General features: G+C 38.6%; 1 protein-coding gene across 1 annotated transcript in view; it reads left to right on the plus strand.

The window, feature by feature from the left end:
- LOC120782456 overlaps window positions 1-22952 on the plus strand; it is a 171331-nt gene that overhangs the window by 100133 nt on the left and 48246 nt on the right. The window contains exons 3-4 of the mRNA XM_040114746.1: window positions 4420-4573; window positions 13616-13824. Of these exons, the coding sequence (XP_039970680.1) occupies window positions 4420-4573; window positions 13616-13824 (363 nt within the window). The remainder of the gene's footprint in view (window positions 1-4419; window positions 4574-13615; window positions 13825-22952) is intronic.

A 22952-nucleotide genomic window follows, 5' to 3' on the forward strand; every position in this document is an offset into this window, starting at 1 on the left:
CTGTCTGGTGGCGACACACGCCCGCAGAATGGTACTGACGGATCGCGAAGACTGCAAGAATTGTCCCAGCAGGGAAAAAATGGTGCATCACTTTTGCACTTGTCCCGCATTGATAAGACTACGCTGTAAGCATGGGCACCCGCTATGATTCACTGGGGAAAGTATCGAAATAAAGCCGCACAGTCTGTTAAAATTCGCGTCAAGCGCAGGCATCCTAAAATCCATGACTACTCCTCATGGATCTAGCAACTGAACTCTATCTGGTCTCGCAAAGGACCAAAACTGGTATATGCGTGGCTTGCTAACCTACCAGATTAACCTAATCTAACCTAATGTCTCAAAACTATAGTTTTCATTTTGAAGACTATCTAAGTCATTATTACAATTAGCCAAAATCTATATTCGACATATTTGACAAAACATATCAACTTAAATACTATACCGAAGAATACATCTTTATCGAAAGCTATATCTTTGTGTTGGTGACTTTAATTTTGGGTGTTGTCGGTATTAACATAACCAAGAATGAATGAAGAATTTTACGGAGGTAGCAGGCGTATAATTATATAATCAACAACAAAAATCCTGACTTTAGAATTATCAAAAAAATCACAAATTATCGAAATAGAAACTCTTAGTTTAATCAAACCGGAAGTAGCTTTTCTGGCTGGTCAAAAAGTGGTAAATTAAACTATCAGTTTTCCGATGCCCTATTGCGTTCTAATGTTGGACCTATGAACCTCCAGTGAGCTCGACAAGCGCTGGTCAAAAACCAGAACTTATGTGACTGTGAGACCCTTCTGGCCCAGGGTGAACCGAAAGAGGTACTTGCTCTTAGCAAAGTCAATCTCGCCACAATTGTCGGTGTTATCACTGGACGCAGTCATGGGTTCACACGCGGAGAGTTTAAGAATTTTGTTGGACGCTGTTTATCAAATCCAAGCGAAGTGGAATCATTCCGGTAGACACACCTTTGCGAACTTTGCAAAGAGGCTTGAATTGGTATTAACCGATCCATCAGGATTCGAGTACTTTAAGGGAGAAATAGTGTGCTTTTAAAACATTCTTTTAAAGTTGGAATATACAGTTTTCACGAACACACATGTTTGCTTTCGCACAGCCATCAATGACACGCCACTGCTTGCCCCACATTTGCTCATCAACGTATGTCTATACGCTCGAGCGATATTAAGTGCTGGACGATAAGTCAGCAAATTTGTTATGAAACATGTGCGCATAAAAGCAACAATAACAGCAACTATTTGACTTTGACGAGAGTTGGCATTAACGTCTCTAGACTCAACGCATAGCTGCACAACCACACATCTAAGTAGTCAAAGATTGGTACATCTGTGTCAAAAGTATCCACAGTGGAATTAACACTAAACTTATGACAGAGGCGCAATTCATCGGAGGCTTCGCTATTAAAGACTTCAGAATTTTCTTATGTTAGAGCTCAAATAAACGTTTCCAACCGACTTTTTTAGCTAACAGCGAGCTCCAGGAAGAACCTTTCGAATGTATTTATTACTCTTTCCTAATCATCCTTCTATTTCATTCCGTATTTATCAATATCAAAACGCAGAAGTCGAAAAAGTCGAAAAAGTCGAAAAAAATATTCTCTCATATTCATGGAAAGCGACTTTAACTGCTGCTTATATGGTTTCTCTGATATATATTAGATCCAACATTACAATAGGTTTAGATAGTTTTATTTTAGTTCGTTGAAAGAGAAGTGTAATTGATGAACTTAGACAAACTTAGAGAGTGCCGATTCTGGGCGAAGTGCATTATCAATTAATAGTTAACGTTTTTATAGCTTTTCCTTAACCTTGACTAAAGGGATACACAAAATTATTAATTTAAGTATTTGGTAAGGTAACATCATTTCAACAAATTTTGCTTCAAAATGCTTAAAATGAATCGAACCGTTAAGACCCTTCCTTTTACTTTAAGAACGAATAGTGTAATTAGTCAAATCGGCACGAATACAAAATACATTTTACTTCGATTTTCCATTAACCTTTCATAAAAGATGTTGACCATAGTATATTTTGAACAAAAGTTCAAAGAAGGCCTGTCTTGATACCAGAAAAGCACGGCGAAGGCTTCGAAAGCAGTAAAAAGCGTGGGACTCATTTATTTAGGGCTCCCAAAATCGCGTAGTATTCTAAGTCGCGTTTCGACACCTCTGACTTAACAACTATGAACGCGTCAAGTGATGTTTCATTAGCAAAGTGGTTTAATGGTTAGCGTGTCCTGACGGGGATTTCATACACAGACATGCATATGGCAACTTAACGGCTGGGGATCACGTTCCCCCAGACACAATTTGCACTTACTCATCCTGCCTGTTGGTTGCGTCTTTATTTATCAAGCGCATACGCACAAAATAACTAAAAACATACATACATGTGAATACTCGTATATATATAGTTATATGTACTCATCTGTTCTTTCATCCGGCTTGTCTATGTTTGCGGCTAATTTATCCCGGTTCAGTGAGCAGCTGCGGACATTTGCGCGCACATCTAATGGGTTTACGTGCTGCCTCGCCATATGTTGATGAACATATGTTTGTATGTTCGTGCAACACATGTATATAGGTGAACCAACATACTAAGAAATCTGCTAATGCGAAAATCCTTTAATTTCTTTATGCGCTTTATGTGCGGCAAGTTTATTCGTGGTTGAGCATATTGCCACTATCGCCACATAGTCGGTATGTCCATTGGCCGTAAAAATGTGGTGAGTTCTAAGCGTGTTTACATGAACTTCTTCCTCTTTCTTTACTCATTTTCACTTATTGCTTTCAGGGTTAGTCGACTGATTGGTTTGCCAGTGAGCTTTGTCGGATTATAATGAACGCCTTAATTGCTTTATGTAATCCGCAATTCACACAGCTCAATCGGTATTTAGGTCCATAAGGTTCTAAAAGCTCAAAAACCATATTATGCTGAATTTCTCAGCTTTTTGCTATGAGAATGGCGCACTAGTAAGCAGAAATTCTTATATCAACATTTTTATAGGGACGGAAAGAATTTAAAAATTTTGTAGCAACGGAACGCTTTAAACTTTAGGCTTACTCCTCCCGCGATTTGTATCCGTACTTCATTTCTTCATCGCAGGTTAAATATTTTGCTTTGGACTTTTCTTTGATCTAAACTTGGGGCGACATCAGTACTGTTGTGTGTTTTAAATGAAGAAGGCGGTGGGAAACTGCTTGTAGGACATACCCAGCTTCAAGACGGAAACACCCACTGTAAAATGTTTTTTCTTACTACACAAATAGACAATAAACCAGTTCAAGGCTGCTTACTTAGGCTCTTACTTTCATTGTGGGTATCTTTTACGTGGCGGGTCCAAAATGCAGCGCATGTTTCGCCTTCTCACTTTAGGTAGAGGATACTCGGCCTAAGAGGGAATTCGTAAGCTGCTTGAGCCATATGTAAAATAATCATTTCTGGCCATACCCAAGTGAGAGGCGCTCAGAGAACTTTTCCTGCATCGTAAACGCAATACTCGCAGAGTAAGAGTAAAACCTCCAGTCCGCTGGAAAGACCAGGTGAAGAAGGACCCGGCTCGATCGACATAATCTATATACATATTTACTCTAGTAGATAAAGTACATACTCGGATATGACGTGCGATGTATCGACGAAGACCAATCCGTCATCGCTCGCAACAATTGGAGCTGTGCCCATCCACTTTATGGAAGATTTTGTGGGCTTACAAAATTGTCCTTGTGCAAGAATTGAATGAATCCAAGACGAAAAGTGTTTACAAGAACAATGCACAAGTTATTGTTGCGAAGGCGTTACATTCTCAATAAGTCACTGTTTGGTGTGCTCTATGAACAGAGAAAATCATTGTTCCATATTACTTCAAAAATGAAGCTTGTCATAATATTACAGTCAATGGTGAATGCTATAGAGCCATGATTAATGACTTTTTCCTAGCTGAATTGTGCGCCTTATCTCGCGTTGTGGGCCTGTGACTTGGTCCCACAGAGACGACTGATGTCTGATGACGGAAGAGAACATTCAGCCCGTTATTGCTGACATACGGACCAATTGATGCTAAAAGTGATAGAGAACTGAGTCTGTCAGCCAGAATTTACTCAAACCAGCACTTCGCGAAATCATTTCAATCTTTATATGTATATCTTTAATATAAAACTAAATTTTTGGCCACAACGTTCAATTAATACGTTTTATTACTTGTTGAAATACACGTATTTAAAAACCCACACTTCAATTTACTCAAATTTAAATTTCAATTGGGATAGCATAGTTTGTTTGACCCTTATTAAATTTTGTTCTATCATCACTATAATCAAGTAGGCAATATTTTAAATTATCTAGTTTATTACTCATTAAAGAAAAAATAATTAAAGCTTATTCTCTCCACTTATTTCAGATATTCACATGAATCAAGCACTTAACCTGTCAAATCTCTCCGTCCCGCGCATAATCGATGCCGCACAAAAAGCCAAACTATTCTGCAGCTATGAAATGGGTAATCGCACATTAAACTCGGTTAAGTGGTATAAGGATGGGATGGAGTTTTTCAGGTAAGCGAAGAAAATCAATGAATGAGGAAATGTTTTAATGGGAACAAAATTTCCAAGAGCGACGATGTTAAAAAAAGGCACACACTCATTGCGAACAAAGCCTTTTGATTTCAAAAAATTTATAAATGTTAATGTCTCTTGTAACCTCGCCGGGCAGAGTGCAACATTGATTATGGTATGTTACGGTTACGTCGAAATTCAGCACACCGATATTTGAGCGTTGTTTATTTACTATGCTGCCGCCTTTATCAATCAAAGTGTCTTTTATCCGTTGTAAATGAAAGTAGCAAAGACAGCTCCACTTTGAGACCGATGTCTTGAAAATTATTACACGATATGACACGAAACTTCGGCAGCATAAAAGTAAGCGTTAGTCTTCTAAAACAGTGCACAATCTCCTGATCAAGCCAAAGTCTTTTCAGCCTATCTACTAAAATATTGTTAATGCGGTATTCAATATAACAATATCAGAAAGTGTTTTCTTCTATTCTATAAGTCTCGATAAAGTCAACCATTACGACCAATGTTAAAATCCGACGATGAATGATAGATCAAACATCGATTTCCGGTACAAAACATCACAACACAAAAACACATTGTAGTTTTTTATTAAGCTGTGGGCGCTTACAACTGCACTCTCTTCCATTAGCTCAGCTCTTTCGGTCCATCTCTATTACTCACAATTGGTTAAAAGCGTGAATAAGTGCTGACACACTGTATAACTAATTTGGCTGCGTAATTGAAAATGGCGCAGATTGGCTGTGGACCGCGAGCGGCGAGTGGAAAATCGCGAGCCACATGCAACACACTGTAATTTTACGTGCCACTGCATATGCAAGCGGCGAATTTTTATCGACAAATCGAAGTGGAAGAGCGCACACCAACAACTGCGGGCACATCACACTTTGCCACCGTGCCACCTCTTGCCCCACACCGATGAGCAGCTACTAGCTTGTCTCCAGCAATTTGCCATTTGGCGACTTTTATTGGCCTTGGCAGCTGCAGTATTTAATTGACGGAAATTCGCAGCCGCTTTTAATTGGCCGAAAACATACAAGATTTTTTCCGGTGCACTTTTTCAATTACCAACTTGTATTCCACATAATATCCAGCATTTGAGATTGCGATTTTTTACACACTTTTAGGTAATACTTGCACATGCAAGCTATGTATGTGATTTTCTATATTAGCTGCTAATTTATAGCAGACGGTTTTATTTTCACAATATGTCACTTTTTTTTTGTGTACACACACATAAATTAAAGCATATGTAAATAAATAGATAAACTTTCGAAATTACTTAAATGGCTGCCGTATTTTTATAATAAATAATATATACATTTTGCCTTCCAATTAACCGGTAAGCCATAATTGAGCTAATTGAAAGGCATTTACTACAAAAAAATTTGATAAAAATAATGAAATTGTAGCGAAATCAATGAAAAATTGTTATAAACACATTAAACAATTTGCCAAAATAGCAGTTGAAGCTTAAAAAATTTAAGCACGATGTTATATGCTAACATCTTTAGCAAACAACCAACCACATAAATTGTATTCAAATAAGTAAAGAAGGATAAACTGGAATGCAGCTAGCCACTAAACACAATCAAAATTATTAAGTTGGAGTAAACTAGAAATTTTTAGAGGTATGCACGGCGACCAAGGGTCTATTGTGCTCTCCCTTCTTTCAAAAGGACTCACTTATGCCTAGCACTCTTATAAATTCACGAATAGGGCTTGGTGCTATGGAGTTGATGCGTTTCCTGCAAGCATACATGTGACTCTGGGCAATGTTACTGCGTCTGCAGATTGCTACGCACTCTGGAAATTGCAGGCTCAAAGTCAGATTTGGCAATTTTGCAAAGCGCAACTCTGGCGGTTGCTATCAATAGTTATCACCATCAGTCCTTTCCAGCAGCGATTCCCTATGATATATGAACCCACAGCACAGGGGGATTCTAGTCCTAGCGTCTTAGTAGCCTCTGCCGAAAAGGCAAGCTTATCAGACATTTCACTCCCAACTATAACTTTGTGTTCCAGTACCCAAATTAGGTGAACTCGATTACTGCTACATAAGTATTCGGACGGCGCTGTACCAGTAAATACTGCTTTCTCTGAGTAACAGGTCAAGTGTGGAGATTGAGGCCATATCAGCCAGACATCGCTACGAAGTTCTATATTTGGGTACCACAGGAATTGTCCGTGAAAACTTTAATTAACCGTATTAACATCTGCGATTCTTTGCTGAAACGAAATGGAATCGAACCATTTCTGAAGCGAATGGTATCAGGAGACAAAAAGTAGTTCAAATACGTCAATAATGTGTGAAAAGTATCATGGTCTAAGTGTGGTGAAGCTCAACAAATGGTCGTAAAGCCAGGATTGACCCCTCGAAAGCTTACGCTAAGTGTTTAGTGGGATTTCAAAGGAATCATCCACTATGAGCTGCACCAGCCTGGTCGAACGATTGATTCTACATTTTAATGTCAGCAACTGATGAGATTGAGGCAAGCCAGAACTAATCAACAGAAAGGGCTTCGTCTTCCACGGCAACGCTAGACCATACACATTTTTGATGACTCGGCAAAAACTGGGAGAGCATCCACCATATAGCCATGACCTTGCACCATCGGACTACCATTTGTTTTGGTCAATGCAGAATTCCCTTAATAGAGTAAAGTTGACTTCAAGAGCAGCCTGTAAAAATCAATTGTCACAGTTTTTCGCCGAGAAACCAGAAAAGTTTTATACTGATAGAATAATGTCTCTAGCGGAAAAAACGGCAAAAAGTGGTCTATAAAAATGGTACATATTTGGTCCAAATAAGTTCATTATAAATATAAAAAAAATAAGTTGAAGTTAGAAATACGAAAAGACTTTTTCAACTACCCAATATTTTATTCAATTCTTCAACAATGAATTTTTCGAGCTTATAAAGTAGGTTTCTGCACTCCAGAAAGTCCTACAGATTCGCAACTGGATTAAGGTCAGGCGATTGTAGTTCGAATGAGCGTTTTTAACGTTAAAAGGCAATAACAGTTTTGTATTGTGAACACGATCTTTTAGGTTTGGTATTTTGAAAGAAAACACATTTTCCAGTAGAAATTTCGTGATTCTTTTGTGAAAATTTTGTTCAAGAATATCGATATACATATATCTTACGACCCGTTGAGGACATCGCACATCCCCAAACCATTACAGACCCATCACCTTGTTTCACAGCTGTAGCAAGGGTTTAGATATTTAACGCTGTACGGTTTTTTCGCCACACATTCTTACGCCTGTTCATCCCAAATATTCACAACTTGTTTTAGTCGTTCAAAGTTGCATTGTGGAAAGTAAGATGGATACATTTATCGAATCTCTATTATTCAGCTTTTAAAAAACTGAGATTGAAACATCTCGGTGATCATACTTCGACTTGACGGCATTGCTCAAATCGATATCAGTCTCAACCAATTTGTGGCAGACTCAAAACGCCTTTTCGATTTTTGAGCATTTCTGATTGATTAATTTATGTACCACAGTAGACCGACGTCCATACTTGTCTAGGATGCAATTTTTTCTGTGGTATCCTGGCCCGATAATCTCAGATTTTAACAAAGTAGAGTGAGGTTATGTTCCTCTTTCCATTGGAAGGGTTTTTTAGGTGACGGGTTCCAAGCAAAACGCATAACCCTGGGGAGGGGATATTTCGCCGTTATTACTTTAGCTCGTCTTCAAGCGGATTTTTTTTGGCTACCCAGAGGATACTTGGTCTAAGACCAGAAGTCGCCAGCGGCTTGAGCTATATGTAAAAGAATCGTTTCTGGCCACCTCCAAGTGAATGGCGCTCAGAGAACATTCCTCACTTGCGTGAACTTCTACACGTGGCACCATCCTCCAAGTACGTTGAGCAATACCAAAAGCTCCGTCAGGATCGGACGTTGAGCAATACTAAAACCTCCGCCAGGATCAGAAAGGGCCTCTCCGAGCCTTTCATACCAAACGAAGTTTCAGACAAGGCGACTTCCTATCGTTGCACTCGAGACTTGGCTTTCATGTCACTGTTGACAGTCATAACAGCAATTCGTACAGTATTAACACCACCAACAATGTCAGATTCGAACGCAGTATAATTCTTGCCAACAGGTGCTACTTGGGACAAATTCTACAGGTCACTCATCATCCTTGTCCTGCTATATGGTACAGAGGCACTGACGATGACAACATCTGTTGAGTCAACGTTATGAGTTTTCGAGAGAAAGGTTCTGCGAAGGATTTATGGTGCTTTGCGCATCGGCAACGGCGAAAATCGGGGGAAGGAAGACCGATTGGCACGCTGTTGTAAACACGGCTAAAACCACATAAGAGTGATCCAATCGTAAATTTCCGTTGCCTTGCCTCGTCCGCCCATTGACCTGGACTTTATAGTACAGAAACCTATATCTTATGAGTATATTTTTTTTGAGATTTCCACTCAAATTTCCATCCTCATGTAATACTTGGTTCCGCTCGAACTTATTACTTTATTTGTTGTCTTTTATTGAGTTTACTAAAGGACATATGTATATGGAATTAAGATATAATCGAATTAAAGCTACTGAAACTCATTAAAATCCGAATTGCATTATATATTTTAACCAAAAATTATTAGGCGTGTTAAAACTAAATACAATTAAATTTTATTTATACATTTTTTTAATATTTAAGAATTTGTAATAACTAAAAATTGCACAACATAAAAACTTGATAATTGAAATCATGAACCACAGAATCCGTTGAATATTTTAAATAACTCTGGGAATTTATTAAGGCTTGTGTTATATTTTTTAGTTTTGATTTTGCAGTAAGCTTAAATAAATCCTCTTAAACTATAAGCCACACTTTTTCAAATTTTTAAAAATTGAAAAAAATTATGAACTGCATTTGTTTTCAATATTCAACCAATGCCGCTGCTAATCTCAAATTGTCAATATCAAAGCACCAATTTTTTTAATCGCAATCAGGTCACCAGCAGGCAACCACAATCAGAGAGCTCACAACGCAACGAGCCATTTAAAAACCATTTCGAATATATGTTTTGCGAAATACCCACTCTCCAAACAATGGCCAACATTGAGTGGTCCAATTAATTGGCTTTATCGAATGACACATTCGAAATAAAAATGGTGCCGCACTCAATACATACTGACTAATGTCCTATAGGAAATTGCTGACTCCTTGCAAACGCTACCGCACATCGCCGGAAATATGCCTGGTGACCTTATACTCCTACATGGCATTTCCTACAGGGTGCTTACAACTACATACACAATGTATGTGCGTGTATGTGTCAAATGTATTTGTAACATTTCGTCGGGTTTTATGTAAATTTATCTGCGGCCAACTAAGCCAAAAATCAATTTCAATTAAAAAACCCCATTTTTTAGTTCCGCTATTGTGCAATTATCAACAACAAATGGTCATGCCCGCAACAAAGAGCAGAAATAAAACAGAATAACATCGCAAAATCCCTAAACCGTACTTAAAACCATAAAAACCCGTCAGCTAGCAGGCAAAAAATTGCAGCCAAATGAATGCTTTCAAAGCGGTGGTAATTTCGTTGAATGCTGCAAAAAACATACAAAAAATACAATTGCAAAGTGTTGAAAAAACTGTAATTACTTTTATGGCGTTAATAATTTTAAAAGTGTCACTCGTTAAGAACAGTGGTAGACCACTGGAAACTCCTTGACGAGCACTACCTTTCTCATCATAGTTATATCGGTTTCAGTCAGTCTACAAATACAAAATGGAAAATGTACCACAGGAGCCTCCAACAAGCGCTTTCGTGGCGGACTCAGTAGTCACCACCAACACGGTGAACGAGTGGTTCGAAGTTTTCCGCTCGGCGTGTAAAACTGCACTGGCAACACCGAAGAACAGAGAGAAACCTCTCAAGTGGACTATAACTCTCGGGAATATAGGCGTCTTGCAGACGTGGAGTGAGTCAACTGACGACTGAGCTTTGTATAAAACGGGACTTGCAATGTACAAATCCGAGTTAAAAAAGGAAAAGACGACTTCATGGAAAGCTTCTGCGATAAAGCGGAGAGCTGTCAAGATTCATCCAACAATAACACTTAACGCCATCTCTTCTAAAAGAACACGTCTCTGAACACTCGAAAATCCTCACACACTTTGGCTTCGTACTGCATCTTGGAGTCACCAAACCGAACTCTGACGGCTCCTTTTCTTCTCATATACCGACGAGGGAGTTGGGGGACAGAAAAAGCCATTGGAGGAGAGGAGCGGTGAGCTTCTTTACAAATGGGTCAAAGCTAGGGGGCTCACGGTCAGGAGCTCTCTATCAACTCCAACTTCAAACTTCCTGACATTGTTTTCAAAACCGAGGGTGCAGCTATTTTGGTAGCAGTAGATCTACTTATGCGGTGTGCAGAGTCATTAACAGTGCGTTCAAAGTTGGTCAAGGAGTTCCTAATCTCGCTATCAATAGCATCGAGCCTCTTTGTGATAAGACTGGTGTGGGTGCCAGGCAACAGCGGAATCGCAGCAAATTGTAAAGCTGATGATTTAGCACGAAAAAACACCCTAAAACCACTAATAGTAGAACGGATCAGTGCAAGAGATCTACTTATCTCTTTGCCCTCAGTAAGGCTAGCCTCTGCCTAGTTGTGAAAATTTTAACAGGTCATTGATGACGTCCATGCTGTAAGGTTTGAAATCTTACAAGACGCAATCTAGAAAAGCTGTATGGAAAAAGACGGGGTGGAGAAAACTCAACACTTCTTGCTTGACTGTCTCGCGTTTGGGAGATCATAACTTAAACATCTGGAAGCGCATACTTTCGTATATCCCACCGAACTGGCGGGAATGGAAGTTAAACGCCTGTGCAAATTTGTTTTGGCTACTAAGCGTTTTGCTAATTTATAAGTTCGAACACAGGAGTTCATATTTTCATACGATCTCTCTTGATCAGCCATCTAACCTAAACTCATTAAGAAACTTGTTCCAAATTTAAGAAATATAGTACGTAAGAATTAACTAGGACGGACCATTTTACTACTTTGACCTTTGGGATGCTTATTCCGCCAACGCTTACCAAGAAAGATACAAATAGAAATTACAACAATTTCTTACCAATCACAGTGGTTTGCAAAAAAATGGATTTTCACTTACTGCTTCATATAAATTACCTATAAATACGCGAGCTAGTTCCTCATTTTTGAAATATCGACCATAAATGTTGCAGATATCATTTTCTCTTCAACGAGGATATAGCTGCCGTACACACTGATAGATCAAAATAAAGTCCGTGTTTAAAGAACTTTTTTAGATTTAGTTATTAGACTTAGTTATACCTGCAGTTGCTATAAGAAATGCACTGGATAAGGAAGCGGAGCAAATGAGTCTGATAGTGAACGAGAATAAGACGAAATATCGTTTCAAACAAACAGAGGCCGCACCCGCGACTTGGCTCCCACGTCACCGCCAATAGTCATAACTGCTAAGTCGTAAATAAAGTCAACAGTCAACTCTAAATCCAACGCAAAATCACTCTTTGCAACAGGTGCCACTTCAGACTGAGTAGGCAATTGAGAAGTAAAGACCACTCTAGATGAACGAAGACCAAATTTTATAAGTCACTCGGCATAACCGTCCTGCTATATGGCATGGACGATAACAATATCTGATGAGTCGTTGTTACGAGTTTTCGAAAGTAAGTGCGAAGGATTTAGGGTCCTATACGCGTTGGTCACAGCGAATATCACATTCTATGGAACGAGGAACTGTATGAGATATACGACGACATTGACATAATTCAGCGATTTAAAAGACAGCGGCTACACTGGCTAGGTTATGTCATCCGAATGGACGAAAACACTCCAGATGTGAAAGTATTGAAGGGAAGCTGGGGGAAGCAAAGGAAGAGGAAAACCTCCACTCCGTTGGAAAGACCAGGTGGAGAAGGAGCGGGCCTCGCTTGAAAGCTCCAATTGTCGCCACCTTGCAAAAAGAAGAAACGACTGACGCGCTGTTGTTAACTGAGCTATATCAGATTAAGAGATGTCTGCGCCAGTAAACAAGAAGAAAAATATAAGTCTCGTATTTAATTTTAAATTTTTTTTAATTGTCTTTATGGTATTTATCGGGTTTCTTACAAAAAGCGAAAGGAAAATTCAAACAAAGGTTTCGTACTGGCCAAGAAGAAGTATCAACGTTGTCTGAAAAATGATATCTAATAACCTAATTTTTTGAAATACCGCTAGGCTTAAGCCTAGGATTCACAAAAAATTACGCTCTCATTTAACAAGGCTTAAGTGATGGGGCCCTATGCCAAGGTTGAACTACAAACTATACCAAGCCCAATATACTTCCTGCTTTTATTACATTTGCATATTTCCGCAAGCAATCGAATTCGGATTTCTGCAGCCCTTCATGAAGTTAATTTTATGCCCCTCGCCATCAAAAAGTTTCCAAAGTCATTTGCAACAAAAACAAAACCTCTTTTTAACGCTTAGCTTTTTGATTTTTTGAACTCATTCTCACATGCGCCCACGTTTCTCTATTTTTATATGCAATTTCCTCTTTTGAATGCAAATTTTCTTATGCATTCATTCATCACCAGTATGTGGGCGAGGAAGCGCTCTAATGGAGGCTGATGGCGTATAATGTGAGGAAGAGATGTTGAAATGACATCAATTTTCGTAGTGCTGACTGGGCAATTTTCACAGCATTTGGCCAAATTCCCCACTCAACTCAGAGAGCAGGTGGAGGTGTATATTTGCATATATGTGTGGGTGTGTAGTCATTAATCATGCAGGCAATCAGTCATTCACTTGCTCCAGCAGTCATTCATACAGTCGAGCACAAATACACGTACACCAGCTCAACGACCACATAGACTCACACCCTCACAGTCACACACACCTACATACTTACATATATTCGTCCAATCATTCAGTCAGTCATTCACGTCTTTGCCTACGTTTTTCTCGCTTACAATTTTAACAAATTTTGTTGTACTATAGTAGGTATTTCTTTTTTTGCTTTCAGATACTCGCCGCTCACGCCGCCAACTACAAATTGGTTTCCCGTCAAAGGTGTCACCATTGCTGATGGCTCATCGCACTGCAATCAATTCATCTGCAATGTCGAACTGGAGAAACTGAATGTCCATTCGTCCGGTTCGTATCGGTGCGAGGTATCCGGTGATGCGCCCGAATTCAAATTGATCGATAAAACGGCCAACATGACAGTGGGCGGTAAGTAAATCTACCAACGAATCGCCATATGAATATTCAAACATAACATACATATGTACATATCTATGATTTATATTCACATATTCATATCGACAGATCTAAGTATTACTGGTGAATTACTTTCAGTTTAAAAAAGTCTATACTAAAACGCTGCACTAATTGAAACTATAATTTACATTGTGAAGGATATGGTCTTGAAAATCGTCAGGCAGGTGTCAGAAAGATGGCAAGAGAGCTCGACGTCTCTCGCTAGTCCGTTCGAATGATTTGGTGGCGTTCTTGTCTGAATCGTGCCGATAATTCTAATTTTTTTCGCAAAAGGAGTACCGTAACAAGGTCTCTTTGGACATGTTTGATCGTGCGAATTCCGTTCCCACATTCGTTATAACTACCATTTGACATGCAAACAAGTCAACAATCATCGCAATCGAGCGAAAAAAATTAGCCGAAACTAAAAAGAAAGCTACGCCAAAGCCGCTCAAAAATCAAGGTGCTGCTCATTATTTTTTTCGATATTCGTGGTATGGTACATCGTGAATTTGTTCCGGCGGCATAGACGGTCAAAAGGAGTACTATTTGGAGTTTCTATTTTGAGAACGGCAGAAATTGTGGAAGAAAAACTCATGGATTTTACACGATGATAACGCATCGATCCACAATTGTGACCGAATTTAAAGCCAAAAACGCAATTAATGCCATCGATCAACCACCCTATTCACCAGATTCGACTCCGTATGATTTTTTCTTGTTCCCCAAAAAGTAATTTTTCTTTACCACATGCATATGTAAATTTCTTTTGTCAGTTTTATCGAATAAGAACACTCCTTCATTTTTTCACTATTGGAACTTCATTTATTTCATATATACATATACGTACATCTTAATTTGACTAACAGTTATCATGATAAACTAAGTATTTATGGTAGAGCCGCAAGTCCATTCTTACACTTGAAATATCTTAGGGTAGTCTACAGAACACTATGCTAAGCCAAACGAGACTACAGAAACTACAACAAATTGATGGCAATTAAAATTTTGTCGGTATAATGTTTTAATTTCTCTTTAACTAATATATTCAATGGTTTCGTCAACTCCAAACGCAGGATTCATAATTTTCCGTCCGCTTTGAAATATAAGTCTAGTATGTCTAGTGACAATCACACCATTTCTAATATGTTCGCTGAATTCTTTAGGTCCAATTACTCTCCAAAATCTCCAAAAAATGTTCCGCATCAGCACAAGTTATGTCCGATTTCTGTCATTAATGCACCTACCATTTCCGAAGCAGACGTCTTATATCAGTTAAATATGTTAGAACAATCATACAATTATGGCCCAGATATGATTCCCTCATGCTTTCTTAAGAAATGTGCCAAATATATATACCAATCCCTAACAAAACTATTTAATTCATCTCTTATGCAAGGCTTATTTCGATCCATATGGAAAAAGTCATTTATAATTCCTTTACATAAGAGTGGATTTAGGTCATCTATTGAAAACTATAGGGGAATAGCAAAGTTGTCAGCAATGCCTAAACTTTTTGAAGCAATTATAACTGACCACATAACCTTCCGGATCTCTCCACTAATTTCTTGTTCTCAGCACGGCTTTCGTAAAGGGAAATCTACCATAACTAATTTGCTTTGATATGACATGCCATTGAACCTTAGAACATGTAAAACGATGTGTTTTTCACGTAGAGCTGTAGACCCTACCTCATACGCAATACAAAACTTTAGGTTGGAGCAAATTTGCAGTTTTGTTGGTCTGGGAGTAACTATGGGTCCCAAACTCAATTTTAATCTTCATGCATCTTCCACGGTTTTTAAAGCTAACGGCGCTCTTAGTTTTGTTAAACGTTGGTGTAAAGAATTTAGAGATCCGCTTACCACCAAAATTATTTTTACATCTCTGGTGAGGCCTATATTGGAGTATGCTTCTGTGGTTTGGAACCCTAGTTACCAAGTTCATTCGGATAAGTTAGAGTTCGTTCAAAAACAATTTTTACTTTTTGCTTTAAAACATTTGCATCGGGATTCCAGTTCAAATCTTCCCTCTTACACTAACCGTTTAAAACTTATAAGTCTCCCGACACTCGCTAGTACTAGGGAGATGCTTGGTATAATATTTCTTGTAAAGTTCATGAATGGGTCAGTCTGTAGCCCATCTCTCTTATCTGATATTAATTTTAACGTTCCCGCTCACTAGAACACAATTCCTCTACTATTGCCCAAAGCTGGCCGTTCCTAGGCTTTGACAATTCCCTGTCAGTCACATAGCACAGTCTTTCTGGCTTTGCCAATGTTTGTTACGGATCACCGCAATTCCAACACAACTCTTTTCACTTGATACTGTCATAGATAAACCACTTTTCATCTCCAGCTAACATTTTGCGGAAGTTAATCGATTTTGATGGGCCTTAGCAAGAGTTCACAGGTGGAAATTTGGTACATGAGGTTTTTTCTTAACGGAATTCGGTAGAGAACATAATCGAAATAAACTCTCCAATCTCCGAATCAACTCAAATTAAAGATATTTCTATACCCTTTTATGTTACTCGTATAAGAAATTCATCTGCGAAGCGCATTGTTGCCTTCTTGTTTTACGTTAAATTTTGTGGCGCTCATACATCGAGACTCCTTTTGTATCCAGTTTTATTTAGTAGTACATTACTCAAGACATTTATTGGAAAAAAGTAAAGAATTTATTTTTACTATGTAGGCCTTTATTGGGTCCGGATTTTCTTTACCATTGTTTGTTAAATATTTCAAACTATATATAACTCTATGATTATATAACATATAGTATATTCTTCTTCTTTCTGGCATAGGCACCACTTATGAGGTTATTGAGTAGCGAGTTAACAAGCGCGCAAGTCGTTTCAGCTTTTCGCTATTTGCCACCAATTTGAGATACTAAGGGCAGACATGTTTTTCTCCACCTAATCTCTCCAAGGGAGTGAAGGTCTTTCTCTCCCTCTGCTTTCACCGGCGGGTACTAAATCTTAAACCTTGAAAGCTGGTGAGTTCCGTTACATCTGTACAAAACGACTTAGCCAGCGCAGCCGCTGTCTCTTGATTCGCTGAACTATGACAATGCCGCCGTCAAATAGCTCATAGTTCCATCGAATGTGATATTCGTCGGGGCCAATGCGCAATTTATGGTTCATCTTTCGCAGAACCTTTCTCTTGAAAACTCGCAACTCATCAGATGTTCTCATCGTCCATCCCTCAGCACCATATAGCAGGACGGGAACTTCACTTCTCAATTGTCTACCTAGTCCGAAGTAGCACCTGCTGGGAAGAATTATTCTGTACTGCATTTCAAGGCTGATATTGTTGTTGGTGTTAATGCTGGTTAAGATAGATTAAATTTGGTACAACTTAAAGACCGTCAACAGTGACGTGTAATCCAAGTCGCGAATACGATGACTCTTTGTTTGATGACAGGTGTTATTTTGTATTGCCGTCGTTCATTACGCTTCGCTTCTTATCATCGGCTTATGCCATAGCTGTATACCCATATAGAATATTGTATCTTCTCTATTTAGCTCTGACGCTGGTAATATTTTCTCCAGAAATAGACGGCTTTAAAATCGATGAAGAGGTGGTGTGTCTCGATCTTCCTTTCACAGAACTGGTCGAAAGTAGATTTTTAAGGTCTAATGCGGCACTGAAAAGGTCTTATCAGTTTGTAGACGGTGAGCTTTATTCTTTCACACACTACAATCGATAAGATGTTATATGCGTTATTAAAAGGCTTATCTCACGGTAAGATTGTGGGGTCACCCTATTTGTGGATTGAGCGGAGCACACTTCTGTTCCAAGTTACACTACACTTTCACTGCCGTTCATTATGCTGAAGAAGTGTTCCCTCAGTATGCTCAGTATGCTCTGAACATCAGCCACCATATCACCACTTTGGGTCCCTCAAGAGTATGCTTCAGTCTTGAAACATTCCGTCAGTCGCCGCATCTTTTCGTAAAATTTTCGAACCTTACCCCTGTCGGCCAGCTTCTCAAGCTCTTCATACTTACGCATTTCGGCCTCTTTCTTTTTTAACTGCATATGCGTCTCGCTTCTCTCTTCAACTTTGGGTATATATACTACCCCGCTCGTGTTATGGTCGATCGTAACATTTGATAAATTTTTCTTTGCTGGAATCTAATTCTACAGATAACCATATTTCGGTCCGCGGCGAAGTCGATCAGCCTCAACCCATTTGGTTGTGCTCAAGAAACCTTATTTGCCCACCTTGGCGTTGAAGTCGCGAATAGGTGTGCTCTTAGAAAACATCTTTGGTCACATCGTCCTTCACTTCCAACCGGGGCGTGACCGCAAGTTCGCTTTGATGTGGAGTGTGTGAATGCCAAGACTGGGCGGGGGACTGTTTTCCCACTAATCCCACAAAGAATTTTCTTTCCGTTATATGGCAAATTTTGAGTCCAAGTACCAGATCGTCAGTCAGAACCTCAGTAATGTGATGTTCTTTTAAATGATGATAAACGCTTGCCAAAGATGGAAAGTTCTCTCTCAACTGTTTTTGTGACTCTCTGAATTACACTTAGTAGTCGAAAAGACAGCACCCATATTTTGAATAATCCACTCACCAATTCATCCATTCTTAAAAGTTTCTTACTGAAATTATTTTTATTTTTAAAAAAGAGTTACCCTAACAGGCTCAGATCTATTTAGCACATAAATTAAAACATTCTATCGATAATAAAATTTATTTAACATCTGCTTAAGCGTTCGTCTACAACTTGCATAAATCTATATTCAGATAAGTACTTACCACCCATGCAAATCAGTGCTTCCCAAATTGCCTATTAACTTTAAGTATCCTGCAACTTGGGCGCTTTAATGCGCCCATTTATTACAAATCAGCCATCGGTTTGCCTTCCATAAGAAATGAGTGCGAAAAACGAAGGAAAAACAAGTCGAAAACAATCAATAAATATTTAGGCGCGAGGCCCGTGCGTCTGCGTCTATTCGAAATTTATTGCCAAATCAAAATACTCGTGTATTTACATGCTGACTGGCGAGGGAAATGCAAAAAACGAAACAGTGAGAAAAAGAAAGCGCTCACAAGCCACACCGAACAGAGATATGGAAAGAAGACAAATCAAATCAGTGAAGAGGAAAATGCACATTGGTTGTAATTTATATTATTGGTTTCATTGTTGCCTTTACTATTGTTATTGTTGCTGTTCTTGCTGACGTCGCTAAAAGCTGTTATGTAGCAAAGCGCCCACACAAATAAATCATTAGTGCCACTGACGGCATAAGGACTCAAACAGGCTCCACAGGGTGCCCACCAACAAACACCAGCAACAACATTTGTGGCCTCACATCAAAGCGGAAGTGTCATTCACGCTTAAACGATAACAAATGTGGCCAGAGAGGGGGTGGGCGGCGAGCGTAGCAGACAATAAACGTACGCAATGACAACAATTGATTTGAATTTTTCAACACGAAAATAATGTATTAAATCAGTCATCTTAAGCAATCCAGGTAAGACATTTCGGGTGGTTCACAACTTCGAAAGTGTTCTTGTTATTCCGCTAGGAATGCCACAGTCATTCCTGCTGGGCTTGGTTGGGTAACCCAAGGTGTGCAGATGATTGCTATATAAATAGCAACATATTATATTACATATGTACATATGTATCTACATATTGTGCCTAAGCATATTTTTATCGAGATAAAAACATCGAAACTAGGGAAACCCACATAGGAAATAAAAAAACAACCACAATTAATTTGTAAAGTGAAATATTTAAAAAAAGTAAGAGCTATCTTTGGTATACGTGACTCCATAAGCGAGTATATTACGTATATAACACCTACTTACACTATTGCAAGATATTAACAATCGAGCATCACATTCTTCTAGGCTGTCACAAGTTCCGATTTTAATACACCACGGCCAAGTACCCAGAAGACATACAAGGTCTGTCGCAAAAGAAACAGAACTTTTTAAATATAACTGTTTCTGGTGGTGCAGCTCTTGAATCTCTTCAGGCTGTTCTTGGTCCCAAATGCGGCAATTTTGCTTGTTAATAAACCCATTGGACAAAAATGGGCCTGAACAAAATTTTGCTCGAAAACGTCGTTTTTTCTCGGAACTTTTCAAGACCCCATAAAACAAAGCAATGTCGCTTGAGAAGGTCGAGCGGCTTCAGTTCTTGTACAAGCAGTATTTTGTACGCTTTCAATTTAAGAAATCCATGTAAAATGCTCCAAGTCGTTCCATGCGTCAGTTCGAGCTGCTGCGAACGGCGCCGAATCGACTCTCTTCGGTCTCGTGTACACCCTCAGCTACGGCTGATATATTTTCTTGCAGCTCTTGAATCTCTTCAGGCTGTTCTTGGTCCCAAATGCGGCAATTTTGCTTGTTAATAAACCCATTGGACAAAAATGGGCCTGAACAAAATTTTGCTCGAAAACGTCGGATTTTCTCGGAACTTTACAAAACCCCATAAAACTAAGCAATGTCGCTTGAGAAGGTCTACCGGCTTCAGTTCTTGTACAAGCAGTATTTTGTTGGTTTTCAATTTAAGAAATCCATGTAAAATGCTCCTAGTCGTTCCATGCGTCAGTTCGAGCTGCTGCGAACGACGCCGAATCGACTCTCTTCGGTCTCGTGTACACCCTCAGCTACGGCTGATATATTTTCTTCACAGCGTGGTCTTTTCGCTCGAATACTATCTAGAAATGAATGCGGAGTCTCAAGATAGGTCTTGCGAGTAGTACCCTTAGGCCATTAGGTAAGCGCGCGAACTAATTTTTGTAATAAAGTTAAACGATTTGCAAACGTTCTGTCTAAAAACGGCAATTGAAAAAAAAAACTTCTACGTGGATCACCCGTTCGTAAAGAATTTGGAATTCGAAGTTAAGTCAACGGCGTCTGCAGACAAGTGGGTTCAGAACTTGCCTACTAGGTGGTGTGCTATAACTGTCTTCAAAAAATTTCTCATAAAATGCATAAGACGTCATGCAGAATAAATGTTATGACTGACACTTAATCACAAGATTTAGGTTGTTGAGGAAATTATATCACAAAAGATTTTGCAAGATTTCGTCATACAAAATTACACTTGTTAATGATCTACTCAAAATCTCCCTGTGTGACTCTGATTTAGCGTCATCGACTTGTCAGTGTCTATTACATTATCACAAATGATTCAGACACTACAAAGAAAACAAATATGTAAACAAACAAATATATTAAGCGCAATGCATCTAAATTAATTTAACCACCGACTTTCCAAATTAATAAATGCGTCCAATATTTCCATTAAACGGAAAATACTTAAAAAAATACGACTTTTGTAACAAAATACGACATTACAATGCTTTCTTTTAATAAATTTTTCACAATGTGAATTTTTATTTTTTATGCTGTTTTATAAATCTCCAACGGCAGTGAGGCCAGTCTTGGTTAGGTTAAATTTTAGTTCGGAATATGGTATAAAGTTGATCCAGCGAATAGGCCATTACTTCAATTGTATTCCACGAAAGATAAAAAGGTCATTGATTACTTAATTAAAAGTATTAAAGTTTCAAATGCTAGTAATTCCCCTCTGTCAATGAATAGCATAACTGAAACTTTTTTGCGAATGGGGAATCAATTTAAATTGTTATAATTTTAGAATTTTCATTTTATATTATATTATTTTTTATCATTTATTATTATTTTGCGCAATTTCTAATTAAGCGCCAAGTACTTTTCTGTCAATTATATTAAACATATTTTACTAATAGGGATTTATTGCATAGAAAATGGTTAGCAACCGGTTATCAACGTGTCTTGTTGAACACCAGTTCGTATCATACAATCGAAATGTGATATGTGAGAAGACCGCATGCTTAGTATGTGAATCATTTACAACATTACTCATGTATGTGTACAAATAGTTAGTGCGTGTCTGCCATTTGTCGCCTATGAGTTCACTTCGAAGAGCACCATTAATTTAGATACCAACACTAATATATTCTGCGGTCGTCTGAGCACCCAGCTGTCAAAGATAAATGAAGGCGCCTGCGGGATACCTCACACGTTTGCCATTTATTATCAATTTTGTATTAAAATATTCTCTTGTTGGGAATTCCATTCAATGCTTGCTATTAGCGCCAGTTGTCATAACCAATGGTTAACCAATTTGGAGACCTGCAAATAAGGAAGGCCTTGGTTTGGACGCCAACTGTTTGTTCACATAACGGTTGTTTGTAAGTCCTAAAACTAAAAGAGTTAGATATAGGGTTATATATACCAAAGTGTTCAGAGTGACGAGTAGAGTTGAAATCCGGATGTCTGCCTGTCCGTCCGTCCATCCGTGCAAGCTGTAACTTGAGTAAAAATTGAAATATCTTAATGAAACTTGGTACACGTATTTCTCGGCTCCATAAGAAGGTTAAGTTCGAAGATGGGCAAAATCGGCCCACTGCGACGCCCACAAAATGGCGAAAACCGAAAACCTATAAAGTGTCATAACTAAGCCATAAATAAAGATATTAAAGTGAAATTTGGCACAAAGGATCGCATTAGGGAGGGGCATATTTGGACGTAATTTTTTTGGGAAAGTGGGCGTGGCCCCGCCCCCTACTAAGTTTTTTGTCATTATCTCGGAAACTAATATAGCTATGTCAACCAAACTCTATAGAGTCGTTTCCTTCAGGCATTTCCATATACAGTTCAAAAATGGAAGAAATCGGATAATAACCACGCCCATCTCCCATACAAAGGTTATGTTGAAAATCACTAAAAGCGCGTTAACCGACTAACAAAAAATGTCAGAAATACTAAATTTTTCGGAAGAATTGGCAGAAGGAAGCTGATCCCAGTCTTTTTTTTACAAACCATATCTCAGGAACTACTGAATGATATTCGGTATATAAAATTTTCTTAACACTTTGATGACATGTACGAAATATGGGTGAAATCGGTTCACAAACACACCTCTTCCTATATACCGCTATTTTGAATTCCATCTGATGCCTTCTCTGTATAATACATACATTAGGAAATGAAAATACAATTTAATACTCAAAGTACACAAATTTATTTAATCTAATTAATTTTACAGCAAAATAAAAAAATATGTAAATGACGTATAATGAAAT

This window comes from Bactrocera tryoni, chromosome 1, assembly GCF_016617805.1.
Source record: "Bactrocera tryoni isolate S06 chromosome 1, CSIRO_BtryS06_freeze2, whole genome shotgun sequence".
Taxonomy (NCBI): Eukaryota; Metazoa; Arthropoda; class Insecta; order Diptera; family Tephritidae; genus Bactrocera; species Bactrocera tryoni.